Source organism: Anguilla anguilla, chromosome 17 (genome assembly GCF_013347855.1).
Source record: "Anguilla anguilla isolate fAngAng1 chromosome 17, fAngAng1.pri, whole genome shotgun sequence".
NCBI lineage: Eukaryota > Metazoa > Chordata > Actinopteri > Anguilliformes > Anguillidae > Anguilla > Anguilla anguilla.
Genome location: NC_049217.1, coordinates 21,009,049 through 21,034,904, shown reverse-complemented (window position 1 = coordinate 21,034,904; position 25,856 = coordinate 21,009,049). Strand labels below are relative to the sequence as shown.

The 25,856-nt window shown below is 45.6% G+C and overlaps 1 protein-coding gene across 3 annotated transcripts in view; it reads left to right on the top strand.

Annotated features, from left to right (window-relative positions):
* The window catches only part of LOC118216977 (voltage-dependent T-type calcium channel subunit alpha-1I-like), a 217,843-nt gene that overhangs the window by 102,012 nt on the left and 89,975 nt on the right, over positions 1-25,856 (top strand). For all 3 annotated transcript variants that reach the window (XR_004763109.1, XM_035398673.1, XM_035398672.1), the window contains exons 3-4: positions 16,061-16,172; positions 18,506-18,639. Coding sequence is in view for 2 of the 3 variants with exons in the window: in XM_035398673.1 (XP_035254564.1) it covers positions 16,061-16,172; positions 18,506-18,639 (246 nt within the window). In the remaining variant the exon portion in view is untranslated. The remainder of the gene's footprint in view (positions 1-16,060; positions 16,173-18,505; positions 18,640-25,856) is intronic.

The following is a 25,856-nucleotide window of genomic DNA, read 5'->3' as shown; positions in this document are numbered from 1 at the left end:
TGGATGTGGCGCCCTGTCGCACTTCGCCAACCCCGAGACGTATTGTGAGCCGTTACTCGTGATCTGTGCTCCTCCCGTAGCTCCTTGACCCGTGTGCAGACAAAGAATCAGGAGCCACTCCTCAAGCTGATGGATGTTCCCGAAAGTATCTCTAAATCAGCTGTTAAATAGAGTCTCAACTCCTAGAGGTGATCTAAAGGCCCTCTGGTATGCCTGTGCTTCTGATGACAGTGTCAGGGTCTTTTCAGTAGGAGTATTATCATTAGCACATGATTGCAGTCGCCGTTTTCACATTCATTTTTACATGCCAAGCGCTGTGGCTGCCACAGCACTTGTCCTTAACAACTAGTTGTCCCTAACAACTAGAAGCAAGGTTTTTTTTTTTTTTTTTTCATAACCATACTGTGGTGAGTTCAGTCATTTATTGTCACATTTTAAATGAGATATTTTTGAACGTGTGCCAAGTTCTGCCAGAGACGGTCACATTGAAGTTCATATACAGTGAATGAATTAGGCACTTTTCATTTCTTTCTTTTTCCATCTGTTTCTCTTTCTCTTTCTCTTCTCACTACTCTGTATTCAGTCAACATTTGTCAGTAACAAATGTTGACTTAGAAGTAAATGAAAGCATTCAGTTTTTCTCCCTAAGAAACACTGAGTGTGGTGAGTTACTTTTAGTAATTGCTAATTCTCAGTTTTATTTATTTGTCATAGTAAATGACAACTGAGCCTCAGCCACTGTGTATTTTCAGGCTAGAACAGTTGATTTGAGTGTCCACAGTGGTGTGTCCTCCCTGTAATTTTCCTCTTCTTGTCCTTTAGAAAACAAGCAGGAGATAATTCCTGTAAGAATCTCTACAGGTGACCACTGGAGCTGACGTACTGTGTGCTGTATAACAATGTTCATTTAGTATGCGGTAGTTATGCATTTATTTCTATCAACATGTTTCCAATCTCACATTCAAACTCCCCCCAAAAATACTGAGGCTCGAGTTGAGGACCAGTGTTGATTGAATCCGAGGCTCTGTCTCTGGCACATGGAACTTTCTGGAAGGCAGTACAGTGCCCTTTCTTTATTCAGTTCTTTAAGCTTTATGGCCTTGCCTAAACTCTGTGAAATCAGTCTGTGAACCTCTTGCTTTGAGGGTGCCCGATACTGACCACCCTGCCAAAATGCATTCCCATAGTCTGTCAGGCAGTTCCAGGCCCAGTATCATTAAAAGCTGCAACCGTGAATCTCAACTGGAATGTACGGTAGCCAAGATGGGACAAAATTAGGACTTACCAATCAATTAATTGCAAAGCGCCGAACGTGACGCGGCAGTGGCTGGTGGGTCAACGTTTGGCTGTCTTCAACGGCGCCCATAAATTATATGTTCTGAATGAATTAGGCGGCCGGTCTGTAAGGGACCCTCCCCTGGCAGTGGATCTGGAGTCGGGGGCCCATTCATCACGCCGACACGCAAATGGGGAGGGTGGACCAAAAGGAGAGCGGTCCAAAGGGGGGGGGGGCCCTTGGCAGCAGACCGGAGATCTAAGCGGCGGTGCTAAATTAACCGTGGCTATTCAGGTCCTCAACAAAGAACAGCAGCGTTTGAAAGAAACAAAGGGGGTGGTGGGCGAGGGTGGGGGCTGGGGGGTCGGGGGGGGGGGGGGAGAATGCTTTCCGCCATACAAATTAGCACTACAAATCCACGGGACTGTGCCTATTAATAATGCAGTTAGCGCTCCCCTGCTACGTCCGCCCGCCGCGCTGCCCCTGGCCGCTCCCGCCCCGCGTCTCCGCCACCTGCGCGTCCCGGCGAGGGAGGCGTTCTCCGCACCGTCCCCCGAGGCGTCTTCGGCGCGCCTGATCGACTGCGGAGGTGCGCTGCTATGGGAGGAAAAACTTTCTCCGCATTGCTGATTAAGACCGCTGAGGCGCTGGGCTAGCACGCTAGCATCTGCCTCTGTGCCTTTCGTTATGGAGGAAGACAAAAGGAAACGAGTGCCACCGGCTACAGCCGGGTTTTGTTTAGGAATAGGGGCGAGTTTGACAATGGAGACTTTGAGTTTGAGTTCAGAGACCCACAGCAAACACGTTTTCACCTTTTACAGGTGTTATGGAAAAACCACTATTCAGTACATTAAATCAAATCAACAACTCAGGGTTGGGCTTCGTAGGGACAAACACAGTCGAGTACATTTTCAATCCGCCTGATCAGTTCTGGGAATGTCCTCTGTCCCGAACTTTAAGCTACACACGCGCAGTATTTACGCGCACATAGTTAATTTAACTGATGTTACTAAGCACATAATGAAATGAGGAATGAGGATCTAAGCACATTGTGTTCTGCTTGAATAGAATCCTAAGGGATGAGACTGGGCATTTGACTTGCTCATCACACTTACGTGTGGACACAGTAGTTCATAAAAAACAAAAGCAGGAAAAACAAAATTATAGTTGCTGCAAAGCTACAGACAGATAGTCCCCGTGCTTGAACTGAATACAGACTGTACCATTTCGTATAGAAGCAAAGCGATGACACAGAACTACAGATGAATACTACCCTATATGTAATATTACTCTTGGACTGGGCCTGCTGTAGAGATAGATAAATTAAATGCCACTCACATATCGTATTACTTTTAGACCCTCCTTGAGGCCGTGGAGTGCAGTCCTTTCTGTGGATGTGTGTGCAATGTATCATGCATCCACATTAGACAGATTTTAATTGTGAATGAAGAGATTTGGTATTAAGGCGTTCAAAGTCATCATCTTACGCAGGCCTAGCCAGGGCCTCTAATGTCCACAATTCTGAGCTCATTTAAGGAAATGGGGTGGGGGTGGGGGGGTGGAACTTTCCCCGTGTAAGTCACATTTACACCAGTCAGACTCATCTTCGGTGTTTGCTTCACATGCTAGGAAAGTTCTAGAATGACCACAGGTGGCTACATCTTGTCGGGACTCTAAGATAACGGTGGTAAAAATGTGAGTGCCACAAAGAGATGACTACATTGCACTGACTTGCCTGAAGCAAAAACGATGGGAATGCTTAGAACTGAATTTGGACCAATTTGGTGTTCAAAGTGAAAGTATCCAATTAACAAGTGCAGCTGAAACAAGACTTAGCATGCATAAGAGTACTCCACATAGATATTAAATGAATGGATTTGTGAAAATGTTCCTTTGAGTTGGGCGTGTGCGCGTGCGTGTGTGTGTGAAGTCTGAATAGATATTCATAGCCTGTGGACAGTCCGTTTTTCTACAGTCACAGTAAACATGTTCCCTTGAACGAGAAACGAAACGATACAGGGCAGTAAACACATCAGCTCATTCACAGGGCTCAGAAAAGCCTGTTCATGGCCAGCCAGACCCATTAGAGGGGTGTGAAATTCACATGTTCAGTGTAGGGACCTGGGAAAAATTGAGCCACTGCATCACCATAATCCTAATGCCTCACTATAGCAAAAGCAAGAGCTACGGTAGCAATGACAACAGCCACATGATGAATGGAAATTAAATCAGGAGGAATCGAGTTCTGTGCTATTTATAAGATCCACTCAACACTCATGGATTCATTTGGTGGACTGATGGATTCGTATTTCCAGGCTTTCATTTTGAATTCTGTTACGTGAATCATTTCTGTGCTGCTGACCTCCAGCTGTCTCTCTTGTCCTTCTTAGTCCAGGGCACGTGGACAAATCGCTTCATTGGTCTGTCTTTAAGTTCCTTCTGGAAATCCTATCTGAGGCTTTGTACCTGTAGTCTTTATCTCAAACTGTTAAAAAATGGTATTGCATAAATAGGGCACTGTGATTGATTGCCTTAATACTTAATTTTTTGATTAGTTCCAGCAGAGGTGCAGAGAGAAGGACAGAGCAGGAATGGGTGAAGGATACCGAAGACAGAGAAAGGACAGATAGAAGCTGATGCTGTATCATCCGTTTTGTCTCTCCATCTCTCTCTCACTCTCTCTCTCAACCTTCTTTTCTGTAAGTCATAGCTTGAATGACACCATTTTAATTAATCTGGTTTTCTTCAATGACAAATTCCGTGTTGGAACATGGCCTTACTTGCTCCTGTGTGATGGAGGTCACACAAGGTCATTCGGTGTATCTACCCAACTTCAGCAGCTGTTTGTTGAGCCCATACCATAACGGGCTTCAGAACATCAGCGTGCCAAATTTCCGGAAGTCTCAGTCAAAAACGCTTGAGTACGTAAGGATGCGGGTTTTGAGAAATCACACATTCAGTTACTGTTCTTGCGAATGTGTCTGTTCACTGTCTGTGCAGACAGCAGACAGGAAGTGAACAATAGAGATCAATCGACCCGGAGGCTCAGGGGATCAATTAGGAAAGACTTGCGCACAAGTGGGGCGACGTATGAATGTAAAGCGTATTGAGTTGCTGGGTGGGTCGATGTTTGAGGTTATGAAAGAGCGGATCCCAGATGCCCGTCTGCGGTGTGGCGCTGGCTCACCTCTTCCCAAATCCCTCCCGGACGATTACAGCATCGGCGTCAACGGTGTGGAATTTCACAGGAGCTCGGGAACAATGGCTCCCCCTGCGCCCCCTGCAAAATGACCACCGTGCGCAAAAACGAAAAGCACGTGCACACACACACACACACACACACTTACACAAATGCCACCGTGCACACACGCGCACACACACACACACACGCACACTGGCACGGAGTGTTCGCATCTCCGAGGAGGCACCTCGCCCGGTTCTGTTGCCATGGCAACGGGGCCTAGCTTGTCTTGAGGAATATTCTCTCAGCCTGTCGGCTGCCATCTGGGAGGCGAAGGCAGCTCCGCGGCCGCAGACGCTGCCGCATGTCGAGCCGGGTGCCAAACGGGCTTCCGCAGCATAGGCTTCACTAGCCAAGAATTAAGCGCCCGCCCCCCCCACTCCCCCAACCCACCCCACCAAGCCGGCGCGAAGATCTTCTGGAAGCTTCCATAGGATGCCATTGTTTCCTGTAACGAAACAAGTAAACAAGCAAACAGACGGCGGTTTTGATTTTGAATACTGGAACACGGGTTTCTTCCTGATTACACTCCTGTGCTTTGGATGCAAACGGAAATTCTGCAAGGGAAATTTAATTAGTTTTTTTTCTTTTTTTTCCCCTCTTGTTCCCTCTGTATTCATTTATCAAATGAATAGTAGGTATGCCCTTTGGTCCCACTAGCGACTATGCAGAATGCCTGTTGCTGTATAAGCATTCTGCAAGCGAAAAACATGATCGCAACTTTTTACAGTGTTACATTAAGGTTTTATGTGCCTTTTTTTTGGCGGAGGTCAATAACATTTGTAGGAATGTTGCAGGAATCGCCAAGTCACAGTCCAGTGTTCTGACACTGGACTCCTTTCTCATTACCAGTCCCAGTTCTCAGCTTACTCTCTCTCTAGCGGTGTTTAGTCTAAGTCTTAACATTCAATGGCAGCTGTCACAGATTTGTTTATCCCCAGCGTATGAGATTTTTGTTAATTTGTTGTCTGTTTTTCCCCCCACAGATATAAAAATGCGTGCGTATTGTTAAGTTGTTTTGAAACTGCAAGATTTCACAATTGCTTTCTCTTAAACTGTAATATTTTTAAATTTACATATTCAGATATGCTCCTTTTTAAACAAATGAGACAATGGCACGTTGAGAAGATTTGGGTTTAAAATGTGAGAGGGAATTATGACTCAAGCCCGAGACGAGCACAGAAGGGAGTTTAGACTAGCATTCTTCATCATTAAAGCTATGCATGTTTGTTTATTAATGTCGCTAAAAATCACCACTTTGGGGTCTCGATTATGTAAAACCCCTCAACCGATATGCAACAGAAAGAAGGATGAGCTTTGAAAATGCTAATATTTTTTGAATCATTAAACTTAATCCTGCGGAACATTTTCATCGTTTAAAGAAGATCTGTGTGTGGAAAATGCATTTTATATCAAATGCATTTGAGAGGTAAATTAGTGCTATATAGTCTGCCCTGTTGTATAACTAGACAGGTACTTTTTCATATTAAACTGTTTAGCGTTTTATACTTTTATATGACAAATTGTGTTATTTCAGGACTTCTCAGACATCAGCTATACACTTTTAATTATTATCTAAGGCTGGATAGACTTATGAGATAAATCCTGTGAAATATGATGTACAGTATGTTTTGATATTTAACACAAATTAGTAAATAATGATTTATTATTAATTGTAAAAAAATTTGATAAACATGAAGATCACAAAAAAAATTTTTTTTTTCCAAAGCACTTTCACATTATGCATTGTCCTTCTCTATAATTGCTTGGACAAGATGAAAAGTTCTCCATAAATGTAGTCCATTATGAATGTAATTTTTGGAGGACATGAATACAATTAACCTTGTTCCTTCTTTTCTAAAGAGGAATAATTCTATGCAAAAAGGAGGCATTTTTGTATTTCCAATGGTGTGATGCTCAGGGCATGAGGCAGGAGGGATAGTCATGGCCAGGTTGTGGCACTGATAGATGCAGTGGAAGAGAGGGTCCTTTCTCCCCCCCCAAAACCCCACTTCCTCCTTCCTTGTCAGTCCACCCGGCCCAGAATCATTTTGTGTAGCTGCAGAGAGGCCACCGGGGATGCTGGGATATTTCAGCCGTGTCATTTCCCCACCGTGCCCCGCTGTTCCGTCGTCCTTTAGAGTCACGCTGGCTGGCGGTCCTGAGTGGAGAAATTCATTAGCGTTTAGCCGTGCTAGCGCTGACAGTTACACCCCCACCCTCACTGCCGAAAAGCCCCACACGTTGGTCAGCTAGGTTCATTTGACGGGGGTGGGGGGGGAGGGGGGTACTTGCGTCTTATGGGGCCGGTGAGCTGTCATATCTGCCACCTGGACACGAGGGTGTGGAGGGGGAATGATTCCTGTACACCCAGAGGAGGTGATATTGCTCAAACTCTATTCCGAAATCTCCAGCCGCACTGCCGATGTGTCACCTTGGAGACGTAAAATATTAATGAAGGGCTGGGACAGAACAATGGGAAAGAAAGAAATCCCCCCAAAATAAGAGAAAATGAAAACACAAAAATGCAGGCTTTTTTCAAGCAGACCTGTTTTGAGGGATGAAGGTTCCTTGTTTTCTGTCCTTCCTGATAGATGCTGAATTCACTGCTGCCAGAAATCTGATAGTTAGCCACTATTTCAGTTCCTTGCTGAAAGTTAATGCCCCCTCAGCACCAGGTCTGGAAATGTCAAATAAACTTGCAATTAACCTTGACAAACAGCTGATCCGTTTCCATGGAGATCAGAACAATGTGAGTCTCGGTGGAATAATAAAACATAAATGAAATTTCGTAAGATGTGAAACTTGATAATAAAAAATGTCAGATGTGTTTAGGTCCTCCCTCCACAATGGGACCAGTACAAAAACATGAACTGGAGGGTGGGCAGGATGCCAGGTGTGGCCTACAGCCAGGCGCTAATTGAATAAGAGCACGGGGTCCATTCAAATTGTGATGGTGAACGTAAGAACAGAAACCATAGCTGAGGCCTAGTACGCAAGCGAAGCGACTCGTGTATCCTGTGCAGCGTATTATTAGGGAACTGGGCTTGCAGCTCAAAGACTGTTGGTTTGACGGTCAGGTGAGACATTGCCGTTGAACATTTGGTGGAAGGTACTTAACCCGAATCGCTTCAGTAAATAGCCGCATCCAGCAGTAAAAATGGATTATACATTAAAGAGTGCAATTTGTCGGTTGCTCTGTAGTGTCTGTTAACTGCTTGAAATGGAAATCCAAGCCAAGTCTTTACACAAAAAAAAAAACCCCACAGCTGGCTGGTCTGAGGAATGCAGAATGTAACTCCTGGGCAGATTATCACTCAGTCTCAGCTGTGCCTGCCTGTAGGTAACACTGCCGCTCTCCCTGGCCCCTGGGGCCCCCCTGGTTTTGGGACTATAATGCAGTGGTTCCTGTACTCAGTACCCTGGGGGACTGCTCTGTAAGCTGGTTTATCTGACAGCCAACCTCTTGCTCATTTAAGGATGCTGAACACGTGTGCTTTAAATTCTTTCATAGTTTTTTCCTGGAACATTTTAAACACAGATTTGCAGGCTTGGTTTGTTATGATTTGCTTTGTCTTTGAATTTCCATTATCTATCAAATGATTATTTTTAGTGGCCATATGTCGACACTTTCACCAATTATGAGCCATTCAATGTGCCTCAGTCTTTAATTTGTTCTTTAAATTTATTTTACCTCTCTTTATGCAATTATTTGCAATATAGCGCAATGTGAAAATGGGACTTTTATTCTTCTTGGCATGCATAGCCATTTCTGATTTTTATGTGGATTGAGATGATAAATAAAGATGACAAAATCCCTCAAAACACAAAAGTGTATCTAATTGTATCTGTATCTAAGAAAAATCATCAGCTTGTTAATTGTTAGCACTGGTTGAGTCCATTCTGGTCCAGTTTCATGGAAGATGTGTCATAATGCTGAGCACATTGAATGCAGCTGTTTGGCCTCAGACTGTAATCTGGAGACTACAACATTGCTTAGTGGACAGGGTTTGAATAAGGTAGCCACTGCTGCTTTGATGTCACCTTGTGTCTTTGTGCAGAACAGCGCTGTTCTCATACAAATCCCTGCTGTTAAACATCTACTACATCTACAAGTTCCCACTGTTAAACATTCCTGGGTCTTAAATATATTGTTGAAGTGTAGGACATTTTTAAATCGAAGTTAAGCTTTGACAAAGTGTGAAATATCAATGAAAATGCTGTCCGAGAAACTTTTTTTATGATTTTTTTAGGATCGTAAAACATTTCAGATTTGTGGGGCAACAAGGGAAGTTAATGAATTGAGAACATTTAGAGGGCTGGAGAGTTTGGAGAGAAGCTCTGCTGCTGGGGAAGGAACGACCAGGCGAGAAGATGGCATGCCTTGGATGTGTGTGATGGCAATGAATTGATGGGAAAATGTTCCGATTAGAGCAGGGATTCTGTTTGCAAAGGATTGAATTAGAGTTGACTGCATCTCCTGCACAAAGAAGGACACCTTCCATGAATTAGCAGCTGTAATGAAACCGTGAGTCTTGACAAGCATGTGGCTATTCTGATGCAGAGTGATTTTATGTATTTTTTTATTTTGGCTCTAGGGAGAGTGCATGCATATTTATACAATTTATTTTAAACGAGCAGAGAAATGACAGTTTGTTTAATTTGCATTTGCTTTACATATTCATTTTTATGCGTGTACATTTTCATTCATCTGTCCAGCTCAGATGTCAGCATAGAGACACTTATGGTAATATTTGCATATAGAATACATAAGAATATATTCCCAGCAGCAAATTGGCCTCAGCTTTTTATTGTGTAGGATTAGCAGTAAAATATACTCCCAGACACTCACACACTGTACAGTATGCAACAATATAGCCTTTTACATTCATGAATGTCACATGGCTCCCCTAGTGGTGATGTAAGTCTTGGTGGTGCCTCTTACTTAAGGGACTATCTCTGTTGCTTTGCTTTATGATACTCTCAGCAAAATTATTTATAAACTTCTAGGTCCAACGTTTGGTTGAGAACAATAATAAATTCTATACTAACGATGATTCTCGACAGCTGAGCTGATAATTGTTGTGCAAAGGGACTCTAAAAAAAGTTATCAGGGAAAACTAATTCTCAGCACTTTTTCTTTAATGCTTCTGCACAGTCTTCCCTGGCTGTGCTTAATATATAATATATTTATTTAACGTTTTCTTGATATCATTGAGTTTTCCCAGAACAATATGAATATTTAATGCACATTGTGTAAGAATGTCCATGTGCATTCACATAAAATATGTTTTTACATAAAATTGTACTTTGCCTCTGGGTTTCCCCTTCAAGAGCTGCTCCTGGTTGTTTGTCAGTATGTACTTTTTTGCGGAATCCATTGGGTGTAGGTAGCTGCATGAATGAAGCTCCTCATGGCACACCATAACCTCTGCCAGAGATATGACTCACAATTCTCTCAAAGAACCCTCCAAGAAGACATTCATTCTCAATTAACTACAAAAAAAAAACAGCAAATGAAAGAAAGAATATGAAAAAAAGCTCTGACAGAATGCCAACCGGCATGCTTCGCCTGAGATAATCAATCTCCATTTTCCCCCTGCCAGCAGTCAGTCATGAGGAAATTCAGCGTGTCTGTTGCTCGAGGTACATCTGTCTTCCCCGTCATAAATGGTACTAAGTGGTTTTCAGTGGAGCCCTTGATTTCTCCAAATCCAGTCTTTTTCATTGTCACTGGAAAACCACGTGATGCCCTTGCTAAAGTTTTCTGAACAAAGAACAGAGCTTCTAACAACTTAATTTCAGTGTGAACTAAACTCGCCGAAAACTGTGCTTGTGAAGGAAGCTGCTGTGGTTTGAGTTTTGATTTGAGTTAAAAAAAAAAAGAAAAAAAAGGTGATTGGACCAAAGCCAGATAAGAGACAGATCGCCCTTAGTTTGATGCTGCACGGAGGGCTACTATTGGACAGTTGAAGGATCAGTCAGCTGTGGGGGTGGCTGTCGGGCCTGGTGTGTCGTCACTGTCGGGATTAATGTCCTATTCTAACAGACCACTTCTCATAATTCCACTGGTGACATTCCAAAGTGAAATATTCCTGTTTGTCCTGCTCCCCATAAATTAGACAGTGGGCAAGCTGCCAGAATCCTCATTTTTCTACACTGCTGAGAGAGGGGGGGGGGGGGGAGGAGGGCACAGATGGGGGGAGGCTGTGTAAATCTCAGGTGAACAGAGTGTGCCCATCTGCAGTCAGTAGACATTGCACAATACTCTCAAACCATTTATTTTTGAAGCAAATAGAAAAATGACTATGAGCTTTTGTGGTACTTGTGTCATATGAGACAGCATCTTGTGTTGAGCTGGAAAACGAGTCTCTCTGCTAAAGCAATAATAAGCCATTTTATCTTGTAATTAACTGCTAACAATGAATAATGAATCGTGACCATGTGACCCTTTCAAATAGAGACAGGTGCGTAGTAGTATTGTTTTGCAGTTATTTTAAATAATGTAGGTGCTGTAGATGTTTTCAGTATTATTTCTATTCATTTAATTTACAATGGACACCATGTTCTGATACACAATTGTCAAATTCCAAATTATTATAATGATGATGATTCTCCTATTATAGCCAATGGATTAGTCATATTCAAAAACTGCAGAGAAGCTCCAATCAAACTCATATTTATCATTCTGATATATCTTTGAAGGTCTTGCACATTTTGAATCATCATGCTTATACTTTAGAGATAATCATTTCATTTTAGCAGTATCACTCCAATACTTCCCAGAATTTCTGCTGTTTGTTAATTTTAGAATGAGCCTCATGTTGCCGTCGAAGCCGCTTGCGTACCTCTTCCCAAAGTCCCCAAAACACATCTCCCAAACTCACATAGCTCCCGTCAAACGCAGATGCAAAAACATACTGTGTATCAGATTTCCATTGCTGAAATGTTCGTAATAAATTGCACACTGTCCCTGACAAATAAACAGAGTAAAAGAAAGAAAGTCAGGTCACCAGATGGGATCGTGAACCACGTGATGTTTGGATCCAGAATGGGGCGTGGACATGGCGCGTGTGTTTGAGGCCCACTGGGGGATTGGGGTCCCGTTGGGCGACCCGACCTGGAGCCGTGGGTCCCCGCTGTGTGAGAGAGAGAGCTGACGTATGACACAACATAACTGCAATGTAATAACTCAAAGATGGTTGGCTAAGAGACAAGCTTGTCCTCAGGTTTTACATAAGATATAGAAACAAGGAAGACCAGCAGTGTTGAAACAATCTTTAAAAAAATTACAGGTCCATAAAATGCTTGATGTTAAACCTTATAGCTGCTGGAAGGAATAAGTGCCCATATGTTTTTTGCGAGCAGGTTGAGCTTCAAGAGTCTTCAGACGCCATCTGCTTCTAGTGCTTTTACTTGGCATCGGCTTGATGGCTGAAATCTTCAGTTGCTTGTCTAACCTTATTGCACATTAAAACTTGGCACGGCACCACCGAGCGATCTCGCTGTGCTTCACAGAGGCGCGCGAACACAGAAAGAGGCACGTGCTCGTGTGCGCGCCCGTCCGCCGCGGCGCCCCGCCGGCACCGGGGCCGGCTACTCCTTCACAGCCGTTACCACGGTGAAGACCTCCTTCAGCTGACCCCTGATGTCCTGGTGATTGATGGGTAAAGAAAACTCTTGCTGCGACTGTGAGTTTTGGGCCCCGCAGGCCCTCCACTCCCAGGGTTCTGATGAATTCACCGGCTTCTTTAAACGGTGTGACCTGGATGTGCACGGGATAGCGCACCTTTTGTTTTATTATTCTCTCTCGGTTGTGACTCTTTGTAGCAAATTTTATGTGGTTCCATTAATCATTCGATCAGCTGTATGATCAGTAAATCAGCTTTTATTACCATTGGTAGTATTTATTTATTTTGTATAGTAGTCATTTTATATAGCAGTAGGTATTTATTTTATATAGCAGTATGTATTTATCTTATATAGCAGTATGTATTTATCTTGTATAGCAGTATGTATTTATATTGTATAGCAAAATGTATTTATATTGTATGCCTGTATTTACTGTTGGGTTATTATATATTACTTCACAGTTGTCAGGGAATAAATAAAAGCAAATAAATCGGCTTTTGAGCTAATGTGGTTGAAAATGTAAATGTACAGTGAATCCACACGCTCTGGTACAGAGATAAGGATGATGTGAAGGAAAGGGAGGTGATATTTTGTCATGCGATGAGTCAGTGGTTCCCTTTGACGGTGTTTTTCTTTTTTTCCCCGACCTTCATTCCCGTTCTACCTATCTGGATGGAGACAGAAACGGTCCCGGTGTTTGCTCGACACTTAGCGAAGCGCCCGAAGCATTTATTCTGAGATTATGGCGGCATCTGTCTTCCCCAGCAGATAAAAGCCCCTCCTCTACAGGCCGCGGGTCAGATAGATCCTTCAGACAAACAGGTGTGCTTTTGAAAGCAGGTTATATCCATCAGTACGCGAATCCCTTTGATGTGCGCAAGTGTTTCATACACACATTTGGCTGCCGCTGCTGCTCCCGCCGCTGCTGTGACCGTTATCTGCATTTTTAAAAATAGAAGCCGAGCGAACTCTGCTGCGGAACTGCTCGCGTTGTCCTGTTTCCGCGTAACGGGGCCGCTCCCACAGAATCCGGCCATTGGCGCATCCTATTCATTTTCTATGAACAGGCCGCGTGGTGCATGATGGATGCAGTCTGGTGAGTGGTGTGGTGTTCTGGTATATCGCGAGTGGTGTGGTTCCATCGCCGCTTCTGTGTTTGCGCAGAATGTGCTTCAACCTTGTTCTGTGCAAATGAATGGCGTCCAACGCAGCTCTCTCCGGCTCTCGAAGTTTGCATCAAACTGATTTGTTCGCAGATCAAAAATGAATTCAGATTTTGCAACTGCATTGCCTCTATTTCTTGCCTCAAATGTTTTAAGAAATGTATTTTTAGTGGACTATTTAGGTGGAACAAGAGAAAGTTTACCAACATTCCGCCACATTGTTCCAGTTTTAGAAGACGGGAACCAAAACTTGACTGCAGGACTTTTCTCCAATCAGGTGCTGGCAGTGGAATGCTGCCAGCACCTGATTGGATGGACGCTCGTGCTCGTATTCCGCCCATAAAATGAACAGTTTCCGGCGAGGACACATGGGGATGCGGCATAACGGCTGGGCAAGCCCCGGCCTGTGCGACTTTTCTAAGAAAACCTTTTTCCGTTTCTAAGAAATGCGTCTCCACTCCCAATAAATACTGTAATCAGCCGGTATCTGCTCACGGCTTATGGCCACCGCCACAGTTCTGGCGGAGGGAAAGGCATGTTCAGAGCTTCCAGAGAACAGGGCGATCCAGGGGCAATGACTCCTCATCACGGGCTGTCACGGTGTGAGCTCTGCGGGCATTACCCGCTGTGTTGTCATTTCTGTCGTCACACTTGGAAAAATACTGCTTGTTGTTTTTGTTCCACTCCCCCCCCCCCAACCCCTTCAGAAAAACAAACCATTTGCTACTCAGTTCTGAACTTCTGATAAAGCATAGCCAGAGTAACCAGATAGCAAAGTCTGTGGAGATTAGAATTAGAATAGAATTCCATAAGACCTCAGCTCCTTGAGTCATCAACATTTCATTAGCCGACCCTTGAAGACGTGTGTCGCAATTTTTTCCGCCACCTACTTCTTTGAAGTAAACACTTGTGCCTCTGGAGTTGTGCCTACCGCAGCTGTGTGTAAGATGCACTTCTCAAGTCTGTCTTTCACACACTACAGCACACAATGCCTTGCAGGAGAGCAAGCAAGAGGCATCACACACTGAGGACCACTAATAACTTCTGGGTGCCTGACCCTGTCTAATGAAACCCAAGGTATGTGCTGAATTGAAGCCAGCTCCACACACTCCCAATCACAGTGCGCCAATGACGTATCTCCTGAATCTGTTACTATATGGAAAGATCCTTTGTTGTGACTGGCTGCTTTGTGGTCCTAGTAGCTACATTGCGGTGTTCATTGACTAATCCTGTCAGTTTTGTCCAATCATCGAGATACTTATTTCCAGACATCCATTTGAGCATTTAAATAAATACATGTGTAATGACAAGTTAGACATCTTTTATTATTATTATTACATAGGTGGGTTTTAATGTTGGAGGCACGGTTGTTAAACCTTCAGAATAATTTATGACAAGTTTATAGAAATCTGGTCGAAGAAATGGGGGTAAAAAAGGAAATCACTTTTTATGAGATTGGACACTTTCCGCTAGAGTGCATTTCTGTTGACTCTTAATTAACATCAGAGAACATGACGCTTTGAGCTAAACAGGCCTCTTGTTATCTGTGACCTCTAAAACAAAGGCAAGCTGGTTCCTTCTAAACATTTTGCTTCTAAGGTACTAATTACCAAAACCAAACGGGGGGGGGCCCACAAGCAAGACAAAGAAATGAAATGAACAAAGGAGTGAGCACCAGTGGGCGACGAGACGAGGGTCAGACTCAGACGTGCTTAAAGACAAGCGGAGTGGCCTTCGACTCTTGACCTTTGACCTGGAGTCGCACACCGAGGGACTTTCGGGGGAGGGTGATTTTTGTGAACACGGAGGGTAAAAGCAGGCTCTGGCGACCGTGGGCCCTCCTCCAGAGCCGTGTGCACACCCGCCAGCCATCGCAACCGCTGCCACATCCATCACTGCCGGAGAGCTGTCACCTGGCCGCCTGTCTCCAGAGAGGATGTGACATTAGATATGGGTTGCCCAGCGACCCCTGCACTCTCACTTCCTGTCCAGTGTCAGCAGGCATTAATCCAGGTGTGGCACAGAGACCTCTGGGAGGATGGGAGCGTTTAGTTCTGATGCGCTGGCCACAGCATCAGTCTCTGCTGGTGATCTGCCAGCGTAACCCGCTCAGAATGACCTACACCACACTGAAGCAGCCAGACTAGTCTGGGAAACAGTGATACTCCTCAGTTTGTGCTACTGCGGTTGCAAATTCCAGAGTAGCATATTGTGACGTGTAATGACATTATTTGAATGTGAATTTACTACTAAAGCTGATTTACTCATTTACTATTTAAATACAGTTTATTATGAAAAGGAAAATGTGTAAGTGTTGTGTGTGTGTATGTGTATGTGTCTGTGTGTATGTGCATGTGTGTGTGTGTGCGCGTGTATGTGCGTGCATGTGTATGTGTGTGCAAATGTTTGTTAGAGAACTGGTGTTATTAATGACAGTTATATAGAAATTTTATGATTTTCAAATAAAATGATAAACTGGTAAAGAAAATGTTCTACTGAAAATGTTATTCATTCCAGTACTGATATCATTATAGAATCTACAGCTTCTGTGTTCCTTCCATCTTCTTAACTTCAGGAGGATTTCGGTTAGTTACAGGGGATATTCTGCTTCTGAATTTTCAGGGTCAATGTAAGCGAGACTGCACATTTGATGTTAAGAACACGGAGCTGACCCTTGTGCTGGTTTATAATAAGATGTTATAACCCTTGCACCATGACCGTGTTTGCCTTGACTGCATCTCCCCCCACGTGGTTTGAGCGCGTCAGCATAATGGTCATCCTGCTGAACTGCGTGACCCTGGGTATGTACCAGCCCTGCGAGAACATCCACTGCTCGTCCGACCGCTGTCAGGTCCTGCAGGTGAGTGTCTGTGCTTCCTCTTCCTCTTCCTCTGTTCTTGTACAATAACTGTGCTCTCAGTCCTGATTTTGCTGATTTCCTCACTTGACTTAACTTAACTCGTCTGTTTGTTCATGAGACATGAAGACGTTTCTTCTTCGCTGTTAACTCTCTATTGTTTAGTAATTTTAACATATTTGTTGTTTTATCTAAATTATGAAACATGTTCGATTTGAAGTTATTTTGATAGTAATTAGAAAAACACTGATGATCATTCACTCTTTTTTTCAAATATCCATCCTTAGTTAGGCTTTGTGCTTTTATGTTACCATAGAAGCTAATACATTTTTGCTTATAAAAATCATCATCTGGAATGTATTCTGGTTTGGCTGAAAGTCTGTTGGAAATGCAGAAAACACCCAAATTTGTCAGATTTTAAATGATATTAGACTGAGAGATGGGAGAAAATCACTGCCAACAAAACCCCTTCAAAACGTTTGAACTGACATTGACATTCCTGCCACCGCGATCCACCATTTCCCTTCGGTTCGGTGTCTGACGCTGGTGAAATGTCACGGGCTGCATAATTCAGTCTGGCTCTTTACCATGTGGTCCTCCTGGCGTGGGGATCAGTGAGAGACATTGCTTACTCATGCTCTTGCACCCCCCCCCACCACCACACTCCATATCCCCCCATCCCCCCCCCCCCCCCCCCCCCCCCCCCCCCCCCCCCCCCCCCCACATCCCCTCCCGCTACCACCGTCCCGGACTGCCATTTGCCTGGGGTCACTGCGTCAATCCCAGGTGTGCGAGAGAGGCGGTTAAATATAAGAGTCTTAAAATAGCTACGTGGCCAGCAAAGGAGTCTAAACATAGAGAGCTCGGGTCTGTGTGTTTTAATGAAAATCTGAGGGCAAACGGCAGCAAGCCGGGGCCAAAATAGATATCCTGGTAGGCTGGAGTTTATTTCCTCCTTCCTCCCGCGCGTTGGCCGCTTCCGCGCAGCACACCATATGTCACGTGGCGTGCGCCGCCGTCGCCGTAGGAACACCGGGTCCATTACCGTTACCGGTGCCAGGAAAGAGCCATGTGTCCCATTCAAACAGTCCTGCTGCGACTCTCCCTCCTCTTTCCTGGATCCCTCCAAAATGGGGAATTTTTTGTGGCATTACCTGGCTGGCGGAAAGAATCCCCTATTTATGAGGGATTTTTGAGATACAGGGGGAGTCTAGTATGGGGAAAGGCTTTCAACATGGGGTATTTAACTAACAAATGGGAGAGAATAATAGCTCTTACAAGTGAAAGTGATGCACTGATCATGTGTATTCTGGTGCGCACAGTGTCTTTCAACAGTATATGCAACAGTAGGGGAATTTGAAATACAGACCTGGCAACCCTGCTGTTTAGTTGGCAATTACATTATTCTATGCATCCCCATGCAGACTTCCTTTATGCCTTTCGCAGGATGACATCATCATCCATGATGTCATCCAGATATCACATTTCTGATGAGTGGAGACAGATGGACTGAGAGATTGGTAGATTGGTAGAGCGCAGATTCAAAAAAATCATTTCCTGCATCTCGCTAAATGTAATTAAGCCCTTGCCACGCTCTCTGGAGAGAAACCGATTTATATATTTTTGTGAACGATACACGAAACGAATTTTTCCCCTGACCAAATTGTACCTTTCAGCATAACAAATAATCGCTCTGTATGAATGCCGGGTGCTGATGGTTTTTAATGACAGGGTTGAAAATGCACTCGCTGCAATTCGAAGCCACTGGTTTCGCTTGTCAATCCCAGCTAACGGCTTCAATAAGCTGATGCTTTCACACGAGCTTTGGCTGCGTTCTAAAGGAGGAAAAAGCAAGCCAGTTTAGGAAAATATAAAGTGATACTTCTTTGGCATGACCATGGTCAAAAGTCAGTCTACCAGCACCAAGATCATCAGATCAGGTTGCTAGCTCTAGTTTTTTCAAAACTTTTCTAAATGATCTTATTCACATACTGCAATCTGTCTTGCCTGTGAAGAATACAAGGCTTCACTTTGAGAGAAATTGGGCCGTAAAGTCGACTTTAAGACAAGGCGGTCGGTTTAATGGTCAGTAGTATTATATACCAGCTCTCATCTCTGGGTATACAGTGGGACAAGGGATGAGAGCAAGTTGTCTCATATCAGATCTGCTATCTCTAAGCAGAGCTGTAAATCAAATTAGAGGCTGGGGTCTGAGTGAAGTGAAGCCTTGAGTTTGGGGCTTGTACGTTCAGAGGGTCCTGTGCCCCTCTCCGGAATGAACGGGCGTTTTGTGTTCCTCTGCCTGAAGCCGGTCCCTGTGGTTCCCCTTTCCGCAGGCGTTCGATGCGTTCATCTACATCTTCTTTGCCCTGGAGATGGTGGTGAAGATGGTGGCTCTCGGGATCTTCGGCCGAAGCTGTTACCTGGGAGACACCTGGAACAGGCTGGACTTCTTCATCGTCATGGCAGGGTGAGACTCCACCCCCTTAACCGAATCGCCCTTCTTCCAGTTTAATCGGAACAGACGTGTATTGTTTGAGTATGGAAAAAAAAGGCAAGATTTATTGAAAGCAAAAACCACCTTTATTTTCAGCAGATTTAGGCTGTCGTAAACTATAAATTGTCAATGACAAAGTATTTTTATGTTCATTTTGGTCAAATAAAAATAAAATAAAGAAAAAAATGCTTGTCCTCTCGCTTTGAGGAATGCTCAACACACAATATATTGCATATATTATGTAGGCTATTACAAAAGAGTCGATCATAAAAGGGTTTAACAGCTCAATAGCTGCTGTGCCTTGGTGCATGGACTTCTTATGTGCAGCTTGGGTGATGTGTGCTATTGATAAGCACATGGGTAATCTCTGGGAAACTGCAGACCCAACAGGATCAGAGCAGAAAGTGTGGTTGTTTCCAGTGCTGTGCAAGCATTCTCAGGCTTACTGTGAACCCGGTGACCCATACTTGCTTCTGGGATAGGAACAAATCAAAAGAGGTGTCAATCATGAGACAGGTCACCATGTAAAATTAGCTCCATGGAAGGTCACAGGACCCCATTGGCCAGAAAGACGTGAGGCTTCCTTCCTGAAGAACAAAGATAATCTTGGACATTTTGTGCTGAACCTGAGAGTTATTCGCTGAATTGCTTTTTATTGCCTGGGTCATTTATTTAATAAGGACACAGTGCTTTTTAAAATTAAAATTCATGGAGGGTTCTCCATGAGTTGGTAGATTTAATGTGGTTACATCATTGGACCACTTGTCTGGTTTTGCTGAAGGTATGGAAACATTCCAAATCATCATCATCATCATCATTGTCCTCATTATCATCATCATCATAATCTTCATTGTCCTCGTCATCACCATTATGGATTGCATATTTGGATCACATTCATGTGACTGGGTTTTGGGCATTGCTCGACAGTCTTGAGCTAAATCCAGCTAGCGCTCCAGTTTAGCGCATAAGACTGCACACCTCCCCGCTCGAGGCGCGCGATGGGGGGGGGGGGCAGGGGGTCGGGACTCCATGTCACCACCACATCCGGGCGTCTCCCAGGAAACCGCCCCTCCTGAATGCGAAGCGGCCAGGGAATGTGGCGCGGAGACAGCGCTACGCTGGAATCCATTAGCGGGTTGGAAGACCCGCCGATTTCACGGGTCGAGCGAGCAGCCCTCCTCTGGAGCAGCCCGTGCTCTGACCTGTGGCACCCGTGGCCCCGGAAGCCCCTGAAGCCCCGGAAGCCCCTCTGAGCACAGCGCCTTCGTTACGTATGCATTACCCAGCGTGCCTCTTACTGCTCTCTCCTCACCCCCCATCACCACCTGCCTGTCAATTCACGTTTCATACGCAGAGACTCGCATGAGGGATGGGGGGGGTCCGCAGCACAGACACATTCCCCGACAGCAAAGCGGCATGGGGGGGAGGGGGGAGTGACGTGGGGCGGGGCACTCAGGGTGAACAGGCATCAGCCACTTCGAAGCCGAAGGGTCTCCACTGCAGTGACTCGGCAATGCAGGGATAAAATCTTTCATCGCTAGTTTTCTATGATCTCTCACCACCACATTTGTCTTACAAAACTAATTACTTTAAAGATAACGTCCTTGAAATTTATGGCTGAACCTCGCTCAAATTCAGCGGTTCTTACAGTACACGGCGGTGGAGCTGTGGGCCAGGCTTCACTGGGGAAATGCATGAATGTATGATTATAAAAAAAGTTGGTGCACCAGAACTAAAGGAATTCCTGTATATCTAACCAGCCCTGCACACACTGCGGGTTCATAGTGCCTGCTACTTATTTGTATATATGGTACATATGTGATTGATCGGATCCTTACTATGACCCAATTGCACAGAAAGTGGACATATATTTGGAGCTATTAATGCCTTCAACAATGATTTTGGCAATAACAATGAGTGAGTGAAAGGCAGTGTGGGATTTATCTACTATCTGAGAGAGTTACTTTGATCATCACATTATTATTATTATTATTATTATTATTATTTAAATGATTGTCCTTTGTCTTTTAATCTTTTGGTAATATTGTCATTATCACTAATGCCTGTGCACCTGTGTGCACACCTGTGCCTAGTGCAGGTCAGTGGAAGTCTTGATAGAACCTCCTTACCCTGCCAAATAGGAAAGAGAGAGGAGAGGGAGAGGGAGAGAGAGAGGGGGGAACAGAGCAAGATTGTGGCGGGAGGGGGGGGGAGTGGGGGAGAGAGAGGGGGGAACAGAGCAAGATTGTGGCGGGGGGGGAGTGGGGGAGAGAGAGAGAGAGAGAGAGAGAGAAGCAGAGGGAGAGAGAGAAAGGGAGCAAGTGTGTGTTAATGGATCTTGGAACACAACCTTCTTATGGTTGAGAAGGAGGGAAAAAAGAAGGAAAGACTGGCTCAGTCAGTCACGTCTCCCCCCTCTGCCCTGGCTCGTGGCTGGCACTAATGGAGAGCGGTGATGGGCCTTAATGCCAGCCGGGACCTGCAGAGTCCGGCCAGCTGCTGCTTTCCAGCCTGGCACCACAGGGGCCCCTGTTCTACATTATTCATGCCAGTACTGCTCATCAGCTTTACGGCTCACATTTCACACATTACCGCCATCACTTTATGCGCTTTCACTGAAGTTTCCGCTCCCCGCCCCAGGAGCCAAACCTGCAACCCCCGTGATTCAGTGACGGCTGTGCCACTCTGCCAGGGAGAAGCAAAGCAGACAGTTTGGGAATGAGGTGTTTAAGGATGGAGACATAAAGGAGGATGAAATAAAGGGAGGAGGCAGGAGAACTAAAGAGAAAGAGGGGAGGAATGGTGGATGGATGGATGGATGGATGGATGGGGATTAAGGCATGGAGAAAGGGAAAAAGTAAGAGTGTTGTATAAAAAGAGGACAGACATGGAGATCCATGTGTGTAGTGACCATTCTTGTGTATCTCCTGTGTCGGTGTGAAATCAGCTGCGAGGGCCCTTTTGACTCTAACAGGGTAGGCACGGACAGGTAAGAGTTAATTTTCGGCTGTGACTTTTCACCGTGTGTTTGTTCTGGACCGTGTGCCCGTGAGAGCCAGCTGTGCCAGGGCATGGCCATATTCTGCTGATTATCCACAGCACAAAGCTGGCTGCGCCCCGCCATTACTGGGGCTCCAAATGGGACCCTGGTCCTCTCCGTGCGCCGAGATCTGTACGGATTCTGCTACACGCGGCGCCCAAATTACCTGGGCGCGGGCCAAATAGCCTTTTCGAGTGGCACTGGATGGGCTTTTGAGAGCAGAAGTGGTCACGAGCAGCCAGAGGAGGCGCTTCGCCAAACACTTCAGTCAGACGGAGACAGACCTTCATTAAGTCAACATTTGCCCTTAGCTTTCCCTTTAAAATAAACACGAGCGTTTTTGTTCGCTTTCTTTTCCCAAGCACACTGTTTGGAAAGCTAATTTCAGGGATTTCCAAACTTCCTGAACTGCGTTTTTGTGGGAGAAAAAGATGCAATCACATTCAATTATAAGTTAAGAGAGATGCTGAGAAATGTTGAACTCAGTAAAAGCATGATAATTAAGTGCATCCACTAATGGAAGTCTGTGAGTGAGTAAGAAAGAACAAGTGAGAGGGAGAAATGAGAAAGTCTCCAATCACAATAACCACAGGAAAAGTTTATCTTAATAAGCATTTCTGAGCTGCTGTTATGGACTGTTATGTGGCTGCATTTATGGAAGTGTGTGGGCATGTATGCCTTTGTATGTGTCTATGTGTGTCTGTGTGTGTGTGTGTGTGTGCGCATGTGTATATGTGTGTGTTTATGTATGTGTGCATGCGTGCGTGTGTACGTGTGTGTGTGTGTGTGTGTGTGTGTGTGTGTGTGTGTGTGAGTGCATGTTTATGCAGGTGTGTGTGTGCCTGTGTCTGCATGTGTGTGCGCGTTTGTGAGTGTGTGTCTGCATGTGCGTGCATGTGTTTGTATGTGCGTGTGTGTGTGTGTGTGTGTGTGTGTGTGCCTACATGCTGAGTATAAGTGTGAGGGAGAGAAAGGCTGCCAGCTGAGTGTTCTATTTCAAGCAATCATTAAATTAGCAATTAAAATAATTTGGACTGGTGGTGGGAGAACATGAAACTGATAGAAATGGCATCTGAAATGAAAGCAGACAGTCACCCTTAAGATCAGTGTCTGCTTTCCCATGCCAGAATGAAAATGTTACACTCAGCTGTGTCAATCTCATCACCCACCCTGCTATTACATGCACAGGAAGTGAGACACTCATTTTATAGGGACGTGCATTCTTCACAACTTTATGCAGCTCTCTCTCTCTTTTTTTGGGGGGGGGGGGGCAGATTGGTTTTCTAGATGAAATGGAATTCAGCTTGGCGGGGTGAAAGATCCAGTTTCAGTTTATTTCTGTGTGAAATTTTGTGTGTTGGTGAAACAGTTTTTACGGCAGCTTTGAGGAGAGCGAGCGTGAAGGCCAACACAATCTGAACGGTAGAGCGGACTGAGGTCCTCCCATTTCCCTCCGGAGAGCCCAAAGCCAAAGGCAAACGGTGGTAAACTGCAAGCTACAAACATGAAGAAGGGCAGAGACACACGGGTTCGGCTTAAACAGTGGTGCCACGAAATGGCCGTCTTTCTTTCCGTCCCCTCTGAAGGTACAGTAGACTGTTCAAGGCCTGGAAAGAGTACCGGGGCACACCTGGGCCGAGTACCAGTCAGCCTCAGCTGTGCCTGATTGTTTGTGAGTCTGCCACTGTCTGAGGCCCTCCAGTCCTCCTGGGCTTTTGGAGGTTTCAGGAACATATGACAGTGCTTTCTCCTCCTCCCCCACCCCTTCTGCTATCACATGGTTTTCACACTTTGATGCCTTCATATGAATTTGCGTGGGATAGTGAAGTATGGTTTTTTTTTTTTCTGTTTAAATAAACATTTATTTTCTCCATCGTTTTTTATTGAAAAAATTGTATTTTTTATTTTTTCTGCAGCTCTCCTGTTCATTGCTGTTTGCTGTGGATGGCTTTGGGACATATTACAAAGGAAAACTGATTTGGACAGCAAAACAAAAGCCATCAACATGGATGGTGGTACCCGATTTGTCAGGACATAGAGGAAGAGCAGGATTAATGTGATTCATGCTTCAAGACGCTATAAAGGAAAGATAAGAGAGGAGTGAAACCAAAGGAATTCTGGGAGATACGTACAGCCAATCAGTGTCAGGCATTCCAGATATGTTTTTTTCTCAGCTGTACTGCGGTCAGGTGCTCACACACGTGAGCTTGGCCCCAGTTCTCAGACATGTGACCTTGGCCCGTGTGTTCAGTACACTGTAGATAGCATTAATCTCACAGCTGAAAAGGAGTTTTGCTTCCTCCTTCAGAGAGTGACTGGGCCAATGGCGGTGCATGTGTTGCGCTGTGTGGTGGCTGATTGGCTGGGAACGGTGGCAGAGCATCTCTGATTCTGTGTTGTAGTGCGCTTCTGATACGGAGTTGCAGAGCACCTCTGATTCAGTGTTGCAGGCGTCTCTGATGCAGTGTTGCAGAGCACCTCTGATGCGGTGTTGGAGAGCACCTCTGATTCGGTGTTGCAGGCGTCTCTGATGCAGTGTTGCAGAGCACCTCTGATGCGGTGTTGCAGGCTGCTGGGATGTAATAGATGCTATTTGCATCCCTCCTGTCTGTCTGCAGATATGCAGCTCACAGGTAGTCACAGTGTATTTATCGCTCGCTCTCATTTTCTCTCTCTTTCTTTTTTTCTCTCCCTCTCTCTTTTACTATCTCTGTCTCTCTTTCCCCCACTCTCTCTTGTGGTTTTTCTTTCTCGCTCCCCCTCTCTCTTGCTGTTTCTTTCCCTCTCACTCTCTTGCTTTCTCTTTGCCTCTCTCGGTCTTGCTCTCTCTTTCCCTCTCTCTCTTTCTCTCTCCCCCTCTCTCTCTCTCTAATCCCCTGTCGTGCTGGGGAATAAAAGAGTTGAGCTATCTCTAACTGCAGCCCCAGCTTGCTCCTCCCTCCTAAATGCTCCTTCCTTTCTCTGCCCGCTCCCCTCATTCCAGATTAACACCTCCCTGTGAGTGAGAAAAAGAGGGATGACAGGATGGAGGGATGAAGCCACAGGCCTGACAAGCCCTTCACGCAGAGAGACACACACGCGTGCCACATGCGTGTCCTGTAGTGCACACGTGCACACAACCAACACGCACACGCAGACACAGACACATACAGTATTCACACACGCACACCGACATGTGCACACGCACACACGTACTCATAGACATGTGCACATGCGCACACACGGATACATGCATGTCCATTTCCCCAAGTGTTGCACATGTTGTTCCGTACGCATGCACGTACACACACACACACGTGAGTGTATATATTTACTGTGTATACACGCACACACATATTTGCTGTGTATATATGCACACACGCACGGATCCGTTGTGCTAAAGGCATACATTGGAAAGAGCTGAGGCATTGAAGCGTCTTATGGTTACAAAGCCCGCAGGCCATCCTGAGAAAACAACATTAAGAACAGTAACAGAGACACGGAGCGCAGCCAAGACCCAGCCTTAAACCAACAGAACATTTACAAAAATGTACAAGGCCCCCCGGCAGGTAGCTCGCACACCGTAAGAAAGGCCCGCGCTGACGGACGCGGACGAAGGCCCTGAGCCCTCGTCTACCTCGCGCCGCCTCGCTTCGTTTTTGTACACAGTCGGCGTAGCCGCGGCGAGGCGGGACGTGTGCAAAATCTCGCGGCGCTGCCGCTAAGGCGTCCGGCCGCTTCGTCGGGGCCCCGTGCGTTACCTGCGACCCCGGCGCTCTCTGCACACGTCCCGCGCAGCGGAAGCGCTCCCCGCGTCCCCGGGAGACGCCGTCCGCTTGCCTCCTTCCTCCTCTGAGCCCCCGGAGAGTTTCCGGAGAGATCCGGGGCTGCTGCGGTCCTGTTGCCGGGCGGCGGGCGTGCGTCTCCTCGGCACTGACCCGCAGTGACAGGCAGACCTCCGCTCGCTGGACCGCTGCCTGTGCCCCAGAAACTGGTGCCTGAATCAAAGACAGAGGGTGCAGTGCGGCTCCAGCCGACACTGACCGTGACCGACTCATCAGGGCTGACCTGAACAGGTCAAAACCAGTGGGGCGTTCACTCATAAGCTTCTGCCAGAACTGTTAGCTAGAGACAGATAGAGACCTTTATTTAATCTGGGAGAGGCCAATTG